At 40.1% G+C, this 11,078-nt stretch overlaps 1 protein-coding gene across 1 annotated transcript; it reads left to right on the top strand.

Annotated features, from left to right (window-relative positions):
* Positions 1-737: 737 nt before the first annotated feature.
* LOC136778064 (golgin subfamily A member 6-like protein 25) lies at positions 738-8,880 on the top strand. The gene is made up of 4 exons (XM_066734699.1): positions 738-2,299; positions 2,433-3,664; positions 8,356-8,488; positions 8,553-8,880. The coding sequence occupies exons 1-4, from the start codon at positions 738-740 to the stop codon at positions 8,878-8,880; spliced, it is 3,255 nt and encodes a 1,084-aa protein (XP_066590796.1).
* The last annotated feature ends 2,198 nt before the right edge of the window (positions 8,881-11,078 follow it).

Genomic DNA, 11,078 nt, shown 5'->3' on the forward strand with positions numbered 1-11,078 from the left:
GATAAAGAATTAGAGGAGAGAATAAGAAGGCTGGAATGGGAAAAGGAGAAGAAGGAAAGAGAAAGTAGGAAGAATAATATAATAATATGGGGAATAGAAAGGGTAGAAGGAAGTGAAGGGGAAATGAGGAAAGAGGTGGAGGATTTAATGGGGATAATAGGAATAAGAGAAGGAGTGAAAGGAATAAAGAGAGTAGGTGGAATAGGAAAGGGAGGAAGAAAGGGAGTGATAGTGGAGATGAAGGATAGGGAGGTGAAGAAAGAAATAATGAGAGGAAAAGGCAAGCTAAGAGGGAGGAAAGAAAGAATAGAGGAGGATATGACATGGGAAGAGAGGAGGGTGATGGAGAAGGTAAAAAGAATAGCGGAAGGGGAAAGGAGGAAAGGGAGAAGGGTGTATATGGGATATATGAAAGTGTGGATAGAAGGGGAAGAGTGGAGGTGGAGAGAAGATAAGGGGGATTTATGGAATGGAGCGGGAAAGAAGTGGGAAGGAGAGAGAAAGGGTGAAAGAGAAAATTTTCGGGGGAAAGAGAGAGGGGGAGAAGAGAAGGGATAGAAGGGAAAGAGTTGGGGAAAGGAACGGAGAAGAGGAGAGAAAGAATAGGAGGAGGGGAGGGGAGGAAAGAAGAGAAGAGGAAAGGAAGAGGAATAGAGATTGCGTTTTGGAATGTAGCAGGAGTGGGAAACAAGGAAGAGGATTTTTGGAGAAAAATAGGAAAGTGGGATATAGTATGCATGGTGGAAACGTGGATGGAAGAGAAAGGGTGGAAGGGAGTGAGCAAGAGAGTGCCGAGAGGATACAGATGGTGGAAGCAGTGGGCAAAGAAGGAGGAGAGGAAGGGAAGGGCGAAGGGAGGAATATTGATAGGGGTAAGGGAGGAGTTAGGGGGAAAGGAAGAAGGAGAGGAGGGGAGGCATGAAGGGATAATGGAAATAGGAATAAAAATAGAGGAGGAAGAATGGAGAATTATAGCATTATATGTAGGGAAGGGAATGAGGAGCATAGAGGAGGGTATAAAGAGAGCAATAGAGGGAGGGCAGGGTAAGAGGTGCTTGGTAGGAGGGGATTGGAATGCGAGGATACGGGAATTGGGAGGGGAAGGGGAGGAGGGTGAGGAAATGGAAGAGAAAAGGAGATCGAAAGATAAGGTAGTAAATGCGGAAGGAATGAGGATGATGGACATAATTGGAGAGATGGGAATGGAGGTATGGAATGGAAAAGTAGAAGGAGACAGGGAAGGGGAATTCACGTATGTGGGACACATGGGGAGGTCGGTAATAGACTATGTGGTAGGAGACAGGGAGGCGAGAATGGGCGTAAAAGAAATAGAAGTAGAGGTGAGGACAGAATCGGACCACTTGCCGATAGTGGTAAGGTTGGGGAGAAAAAAGAGGAGAAGAGGAAGGAAAATGGAGAAGGCAGGAATAAGGAGGGAATGGAAAGAGGAGTTAGTGGAGGAGTTTAGGAAAAAAGTAGAGGGCATGGAGGAAGGTGAAGGGGAAGGGGTGAAGGAAAGGTGGGAGGATTTGCAGGAGAAGATGAGGGGTATAGTAGAAGGAATAAAGGGGAAGCAGAAAGGAGGGAAGGAAAATAAGAGAGGGTGGTGGGATGAGGAATGCAGAGAGAAAAAGAAAGAGTTGAGGGGGGAGATGAGGAGATGGCTGAGGGGAGAAAGTAAGAAGGAGGATTATAGAAAGAAGAAAAAGCAGTATATGGAAAGATGTGAGGAGAAGAGAGGGAAATGGAGGGAGGAATGGAGTAAGGAAATAGGAAAAGCAAGGGGAGAAAAGGAAATATGGGAAATAATAAAAAGGTGTAGGGGGAAAGAAGAGAGTAGGGTAGAAGAGATTAGGATGGATGAATGGGATGAGTATTTTAGAGAGATGTTAGAAGGAAAAAAGGGAGAGAAGCATGGGAAAGAAAAGGAGAGGATAGGGAGGAGGAAGAGGGGGGAGGGGAGAGAAATAAAGAAGGAAGAGATAGAGGAGCAGATAAAAAGGTTAAAGACAGGAAAGGCAGCCGGGGAAAATGGCTTAGAGAACGAGGTATGGAAGAATGGAGGGAAAAGGGTAATAGAGGAGGCATGGAAAATATGCAATGCGGTATGGAGAGGGGAGGGATGGCCGAAAGGATGGGAAATGGGACTGATAGTACCGATAAAGAAGAAAGGAGAAGGGAGAAAGGTAGAAGATTATAGGGGAATCACGCTGATGGACACGATGGCGAAGGTATATGCAGGAGTGCTGGGGGAGAGAATAGAAAAGGAAATGGAAGAGAAAGGAATGATAGGAGAAGGGCAAACTGGATTTAGAAAGGGGAGGGGGGTAATAGAGAACATATATACACTGAATTATATTATTAACAGGGAGATAGAGGAAGGGGGGGGGGGTGGTGGGATGTTTTCTAGACATAAAGGCGGCATTTGATAGGGTGGATAGGAGGAAGTTATGGGAGGTGTTGGAAAGAAAAGGGGTGACAGAGGAGCTAAGAAAGGCAATTGAAGGGATGTATGAGGAGACGGCGTGTAAGGTAAGAAGAGGGAAGGAGACAGGGGAGAAGTTTTGGGTAGAGAAAGGGGTAAGGCAGGGATGTCCAATGAGTGCCAAATTATTTATAATTTATATGGCGGAGATGGAGGAAAGGTTGGAGGAAAAAGGGAAAGGGGGAGTAAGGTTGGGGAGGGGAAAAGTGCACTGCATGATGTATGCGGATGACGTTGTGTTGATGGCAAAAGAAATGAGAGGGATGAGGCTAATGCTGAAGACAGTGGAAGAGTTTTTGGATGAAAGGGGAATGGAATTAAATGTGGAGAAAACGAAAGTGGTTAGATTTGGAAAGAGAGTGAAGGGGGAGGTGAAGTGTAGATGGAAGGAGGAGTGGATAGAGGAGAGGAAGCAGGTGAAATATTTAGGATATAGGTTTAGGAGGAATGGAAGACAGGAAGAGCACGTAGCGGAGAGGATTAGGAAAGCAGGAGTAGTGATGAGGGAAGTGTGGGGGATAGGAAAGAGAATGTTCAGAGATAATTTTGAAAGGAGAATTTGGCTTTATGATAGGATGGTGTGGCCTGTACTGGAGTATGGTGCAGAGGTATGGGGATGGGAGGAAAGGGGAAGAATAGAGGCGATGGGGGAGAGATACTTAAGGTGGGTAATGGGAGTGGATTGGGCAACGCCGGGATATAGTGTGAGGGAAGAATGTAAGAGGGAAAAGATGAGAATGAGAGCGGCAAAGAGAGCGTGGGATTTTGAGGAAAGGCTGAGGGAGGGGAAAGGGAATAGATGGGCGAGAGAGTGTTTGAGAGAGATAGAGGAGAGGGAAAGGAAGGGAGGGAAGAGGACAAGATGGGAGGAAGAGAGGAAGAGCTTTATGGAGGAAAGGGGAAAAAGGAGAGGAGGAAAAGAATGGGGGAGCAAAGAAGAGAGAATGAAGATGTGGGAGGATTTGGAGAGGGAGGAAAAGAAGAGAGAGGAGAAGGAGAGGAGAGAAAGAATAGGGAGATCGAGATATAATAGGTGGTACAAGGAGATAATGGAGGAGGAGAGACCGGGATATATGAAAGGAGAAAGGAAAGAGGGAGAGTGGAAAAGGCTAGCAAGATATAGGATGGGGAATGAGATGAGGGAAGGAGCATACTGGAGAAAGGAGGAGGAAAGGAGATGTAGAGTGTGTGGGGGGGAAGAGGAAAGTTGGGAGCATGTGCTAGAAAGATGCACAGGGGAAAGGGAAAGGGAGAGAGGGGTGGGGGAGAAAATAAGGGAGATTTTAAAAGGGGGGGAAGAAGGGATGGAATGGATAAGGAGGATGGATGAAAGGAGAGGAAAGAGAAATGAGCCGGAAGCGAAGGTACGAAAGAACGGAATGGATGAGGAAGGATGGATGAAGGAATGGAAATCTCTCTCTCTCGGAATAGAAATGTAAGAAAGAATAGGTTAAGATAGGATAAGGAATGGAAGTATGAGTGGAAAAGAGGAAGAGTGGAGGAATGTAAAGAAACAAGAAGGAGTGTGGAGGAAAGGAAATGTAAAAGTAGATGTAAGGAATAGATGTAGGAAATGAATGGAAGAAATAGATATAAGAATAAGTGTAAGGATATTGTACAAAGTTTTTGTAAGGAAAGAAAAAGGCGGACCCCGAAAGGGCGCCAGGAAAATAAAAAAAAAAAAAAAAAAAAAAAAAAAAGTGAGCGAGTTCTACGAATTACTGCTGTAGTACACAAGCTATCCCGATTCTAGGACCCCCCACTCCTGTCCACTCGGATCAGCCTGGTTGCGAGGTAGTGGGGGGAGTCAAGAAGTGCTAAGCGGTGGTGGTGGTGGGGGAAATCGGATGCTCCATGTGAGCTCGCAGCAAGTAGAGGCGAGAGGGTTGCGGGGGGTGCATGAGGATACTTGCAGCCTTTTGACGTCACACCCACACTCGTCTGACGTCAGGTCACAGTCGGTAAAGCAGTTTCCTAGATGGTAAAACAGGTTCCCTTTGCGGTGTTTTTTTCGCTCGCGTAACCTTGAATCTTTTTTCCATATGCTTGTGTTGGAAAGTTGATTGTGTGATGTCTTCTAATAGCTACAGGAGGGAATAACTCCGGGAGACAAAATAACGCTGAGGTTTAACTGATAGTAAACTGTTTATTAAAATATGTTCAATACAGAATATAAACTTTGAGTGGCTAAGCTACGAATTTACAAAGAATTGACAGAGTCTAGAGTCTAGACTAAGGAGTCATCTGTCCTCGAGCGAGTTTTCCTCTTCCGATGGGTTCGAAGCACGATGGAGAAAAGATTTAGTGTGTGTACAACCTATGCTTGGGTTAACTACTGCTAGGCACTAGGAGCAGAGACAAATCACAATGTCTTCAATTAAATATCAACAAGCACACTCTGATGCTGCTTTTCCAAAGTTCTCTATCTTCTACTTAATTTTATAAATCAACAAATTGTCCTCTATATCATCACTAATATCACTACCAATTATTTCAATTACACTAGTAGTGTAGTAAGGCCGGTTCTGGCCCCCCCCCCCCCCCCACTCCTGTCCACTCGGATGAGCCTGTAGTGGGATTCTGTAACTCTTAGCGACAACTTTCGGTATCGTTAAGTCCAGTTACCGACAAAAATCGCTAAGTGCGATTCTGTAACTCAGAGTCAGCGATGATTGTCGCTTGTAATGTCGGTACTGTCGGTAACCTACCGAATCCTACCGAATAAACGTACCTTTCCTTTTTAAGAAAACTCTCAGTTCAATCTTAGTTAAGCGACGGAGTTACGAACAATTGAAGTTAATATAAATTGTACTAAACCGAATCATTTAGCTGAGAATTGATATTTCACTGAGTTTTTTATTGAAAGGAAAACTAATAATATCGTTGTAACTTAACAACGACCGAGATAGATGTCGCTAGAGGTTCAGCGGTACTAATATAAAATTTATCCGACGAATAACTTTAATAAACCTTTGCTTTTCCTTGCACGCATTCCACCAAAAACTCACAATGCTCGTAATAAATAATATATACCATATCAACTATTATATTGTGAGTGTTTTTGGCCTCAAGTGGGTCAAACCCCTTAACGACAGCTGTCGGTATCGCTAACTACCGACAGTTATCGCTTGCGCTAACGAATGAGCGATTCTGTAACTTTAGCTTTACGACAATAGTCGGTGCAACTCATTGCTGGGATTCTGTAACTTCCCAGCGATGATTGTCGGTATCGCTAAGTACCGATAGTTGTCGCTTTCAGTAACGAAAAGAGCGATTCTGTAACTTCCGTCTATATGGATTCAGTAACTAGTTATCGACAACTTTCGGTAATTGAATCGAGTTACCGAGAGATATCACTAAGAGCGATTCTGTAACACAAAGTTTTCGATAATTGTCGTTAAAAAGGGCGGTCGCTACCGAATTCTATCGTTAACTTAACGACGACCGTGATAGGCGTCGGTAGAAGTTTACCGAGAAAGTAAATATAATAAATGTCACAAATATTTCTTAAATTAATATTTAGATATCACAAAAAAGTACTTACAATAAATTTTCTTTATAAATTAAGGCTTACAGTAAAAATCATAGGAAATAAAATTTAATATTTTTCCAATTTTTATATTTAAAAATAACTAAATATATATATATATGTATATATGCAGAGGTTTTCTCTAAAATATAGAATTAATTGTATTATTTAACTATAGCACACAGGCACTAACTGTACATTGTCTGACTCAAAAAAATGTTAAAACATTAATTTTTAATAGTTATTTTAATTAAAATATACTTACGTTTTAATACTTCTTTTAAATAAAATATGATAATTTTGCTATAGTAAGAATTGCTATAGTCAAAATTGATATAGTCAAGTAACATAAAAATTCCTATTTCGGTTGGTATTAAATACACCAATATTACCAACTTCCCTAGAACCTTAACGAATTTTATCGTTATCGTACAAATATGAGTTGCAACGACTATTGTCGTAAAACTAAAGTTACAGAATCGCTCATTCGTTAACGCAAGCGATAACTGTCGGTAGTTAGCGATACCGACAGTTGTCGTTAATGGGTTTGACCCACTTGAGGCCAAAAACACTCACAATATAATAGTTGATGTGGTATATATTATTTATTACGAGCATTGTGAGTTTTTGGTGGAATGCGTGCAAGGAAAAGCAAAGGTTTATTAAAATTATTCGTCGGATAAATTTTATATTAGTACCGTTGAACCTCTAGCGACATCTATCTCGGTCGTTGTTAAGTTATAACGATATTATTAGTTTTCCTTTCAATAAAAGACTCAGTGAAATATCAATTCTCAGCTAAATGATTCGGTTTAGTACAATTTATATTAACTTCAATTGTTCGTAACTCCGTCGATTAACTAAGATTGAACTGAGAGTTTTCTTAAAAAGGAAAGGTACGTTTATTCGGTAGGATTCGGTAGGTTACCGACAGTACCGACATTACAAGCGACAATCATCGCTGACTCTGAGTTACAGAATCGCACTTAGCGATTTCTGTCGGTAACTGGACTTAACGATACCGAAAGTTGTCGCTAAGAGTTACAGAATCCCACTACCATATTTGTACGATAACGATAAAATTCGTTAAGGTTCTAGGGAAGCTGGTAATATTGGTGTATTAATACCAACCGAAATAGGAATTTTTGTGTTACTTGACTATATCATTTTTGAATATAGCAATTCTTACTATAGCAAAATTATCATATTTTATTTAAAAGAAGTATTAAAACGTAAGTATATTTTAATTAAAATAAGTATTAAAAATTAATGTTTTAACATTTTTTTGAGTTAGACAATGTACAGTTAGTGCCTGTGTGCTATAGTTAAATAATACAATTAATTCTATATTTTAGAGAAAACCTCTGCATATATATATATATTTATTTTTAAATATAAAAATTGGAAAAATATTAAATTTTATTTCATAAGATTTTTACTGTAAGCCTTAATTTATAAAGAAAATTTATTGTAAGTACTTTTTTGTGATTTCTAAATATTAATTTAAGAAATATTTGTGACATTTATTATATTTACTTTCTCGGTAAACATCTACCGACGCCTATCACGGTCGTCGTTAAGTTAACGATAGAATTCGGTAGCGACCGCCATTTTTAACACCAATTATCGAAAACTTTGTGTTACAGAATCGCTCTTAGCGATATCTCTCGGTAACTCGATTCAATTACCGAAAGTTGTCGATAACTAGTTACTGAATCCATATAGACGGAAGTTACAGAATCGCTCTTTTCGTTACTGCAAGCGACAACTATCGGTAGTTAGCGATACCGACAATCATCGCTGGGAAGTTACAGAATCCCAGCACTGGTTGCGAGGTAGTGGGGGGAGCCAAGAAGTGCTAAGCGGAGGTGGTGGGGGAAATCGGAGGCTCCACGTGAGCTCGTAGCAGGTATAGGCGAGAGGGTTGCGGGGGTGCGGGAGGATACTTGCAGCCTTTTGACGTCACACCCCTACTCGTCTGACGTCAGGTCCCAGTCGGTAAAAGCAGTTTCCTAGATGGTAAAACAGAGAGGTTCTCCCTGCGTTTTTTTTGCTCGCGTAACCTTGAATCTTTGCAGCATGCTACTACCCCGCTGAACCCCCTTTACCCTAAATGTAGCTGAGTATGTTACTTTTTTTCCATAGCTCAGCAATTTTTGAACTAATATATAATAGCATGCACAAACACACAATTGATTCAAAGCATACTTGGTGCAACGTACTGTTCCGTTTTCTCGGTTAAATAAATCCGAGGATAAGGGCCAGGGGACGCATCAGTTTAACACAAATTTTCGAAAGATCGTAATCAAAACGATGTTTCCTACATTTGTGGACTTTCAAGGGTTTCGATTGAAAGATAATTCTTTTATAGTGAAAGAGTTTGCAGTTTTGCGCGATATAAAAGTGTTTCACATTTTATTTTCACCACCATTTTCATATTCTTGGTTAAATGAGGCAGAGATAAAACAAGCAAAGTAAGTGAAATTGTTTAATTAAAACAGAAGCTTTTTACTGTAATATTTTTATTTTTACTTCCAGCTGGTTATATTATAACCATCACGGCTTAAATTGGACAGATGGCTATTCACCGTATTATAGGTATAAAGATGTTATAAAGAAATATGTGATAAATGAAGAAGAACAACAAGAGATATTCGTGAAAGGACTAGAAAAAAGGAATTGGCTTAGTGGTATCTGTGATTATACAATAAGTAATGCAGATGAATGCGAGTGGGGAGATTTCAAATTGAAAGACAGCAAAGACAAGTTGGATCTTTCCATGTGCATGAATCATGAAGATTTATGTGCATTGAAAAATATTTATTTTATGAAATATATGTATGAAAGAGAAATGTACAATAAATAAGAAACAAAATAAAATTACGTTTCAGTTATTTAAGCAAATTCCTACAACAGTCTTTTTGAAACGATTTTTAATACGTGTTTAAATTGAAGAATAAGCATATCGAGTTTCTACAGTAATTCTATTTTAAAACTAATTTTTATACACACACACACACACACACACCAATTGATGACTAAGTATATTAAATTTCACCTCAATATGTGAATTATAAAAAGATGTATCATGGATGAAATGTTTCACTCATTCCACTATAATCAGACTCGAATCAATCTTCCTCTTCTCCCATTTTTCGCATCAATTTTACATTCTCAAAATGTATACCGAACTTCGAAAAAAGTTTAGCTTAATTAAAACTGAGCACGAGTACTCTGCATGGGTACGTGAATGTCGTGATCGTATCCAGGAGCTGAGGAACGATAATCGGAATGCATCAGTGGGTACACAACAGAAACATTTTGCTGAAATCGCGAACATCAAGTGCCTTCTGCTTCGTGCATCAAAGGATAAAAGCTCCATTAAATTTGGTTCTGGTTCTCATAATGCGGGAGAACTTATCTGGGAGGAGCTCAGATCAGCGTTTAATAGCCGAATATGTAGTGGTATGGTGATAAATAGTAGTTACATAGAACCACGCAGCTTTCTATTAGATGCAGAAGAAATTGTGTACACCCGTGTAAACCAAGTATTTGATAGTGTAAATAGTGTTAAGAGAAACTGTGTATTTAATGGACAATTTGTTTCTAAGGACATTAGTGATGATAAGCATATATGTACAAAGAATAGCGTATTGTATAAAACTGCTAATTTTAAGGAATGGTATAGGCTAAATATTGTATAGATTTTACTAAAAATGTTCAGTGAGTTTCAAGAACGTGATAGTGGTTGGGCTCTGGAGAAAATTCTGAGTTTAATAGTTAATATTAATCATTACAATCCACTACGTGCTGGATGCAGAATTGAGCTTCCAGCCGCTATTTTACATAAAAAAGCTGTGATAAACATAGACAATGAAGATAGCGCATGTTTCGCATGGGTTGTGACAGTGGCACTATTTCCGGCAATTCCACCTGCCAAATCCTACCGAATATCCTCCTATCCACATTATCGGTCTTTTTTAGATGTAGGAAGTATAACGTTTCCGACCACTCTAAAACAAATTCCGAAATTTGAGGTGGATAATGACATTTCAGTTAATGTCTTTACCATGGAGGAGGTGGAGGAGGAACATAATTGTAAAGCCAAAGTGAACATTGTACCGCTTCAGATAACAAAGATGAAACGTTCTAGGCATGTTAACCTCCTCCTCATCACGGATGACCAGGGAACTGCACACTTTCTTCGTATAAGAAATCTTCCAAGGTTGACAAGCAGTCAAATAAGTAAAAGAGAACACAGTGCTCATATTTGTGATCGGTAAGTAAGAATTATACTATTACGACGTTAATAATCTATATGGATGGGCAATGTGTCAACCGTTGCCTACCCACGGTTTCCAATGGATCGATGACGCTGCCAATCTCGATATCCTTAATGTGTCCGAGGATTCGTCCGAAGGTTATATTTTGTTGGTGGACTTGAATATCCACGCGAGCTTCACGACAAACACTCCGATCTACCATTCTGCCCGGTGCGTGAGAAGCCGCCAGGTTCACACCAGGAGAAACTGCTCGCAACCGTCGACGATAAGACGCGTTATGTGATACACTACATTGCTCTACAGCAGTGTATACGTAACGGTATCGTCTTAAAACGCATTTATCGAGGTTTAAAGTTCCAGCAGTCCACCTGGCTGAAGTCGTATATCGAATTAAATACACGCTTCCGGACAGCCTCAAAAAACGATTTCGAGAAGAATCTCTTCAAGCTAATGAACAACGCAGTATTTGGTAAGACTATGGAAAATGTTAGGAATAGAGTTGACGTGAGGCTCGTAACCAAGTGGGAGGGAAGATACGGGGCGGAAGCGTTGATTTCCAAACCGAATTTTCACAGTCGTGCGATATTTAAAGAGAATTTGGTCGCTATTCAATTGTCGAAATTATTCGCGAAGTTTGATAAGCCCGCGTACGTAGGCATGAGAATTTTAGATATTTCAAAGACCTGTCTGTATGAATTCCATTACGGTTATATGCTTCCTACATTCGGCAGTAAATGTAAAGCGATGTATACCGACACGGACAGTCTAGTGTACAGTATTG

This window comes from Prorops nasuta, unplaced genomic scaffold (assembly GCF_024137725.1).
Source record: "Prorops nasuta isolate Cenicafe-Biocafe unplaced genomic scaffold, Cenicafe_Pnas_1.2 PNAS00001, whole genome shotgun sequence".
Taxonomy (NCBI): Eukaryota; Metazoa; Arthropoda; class Insecta; order Hymenoptera; family Bethylidae; genus Prorops; species Prorops nasuta.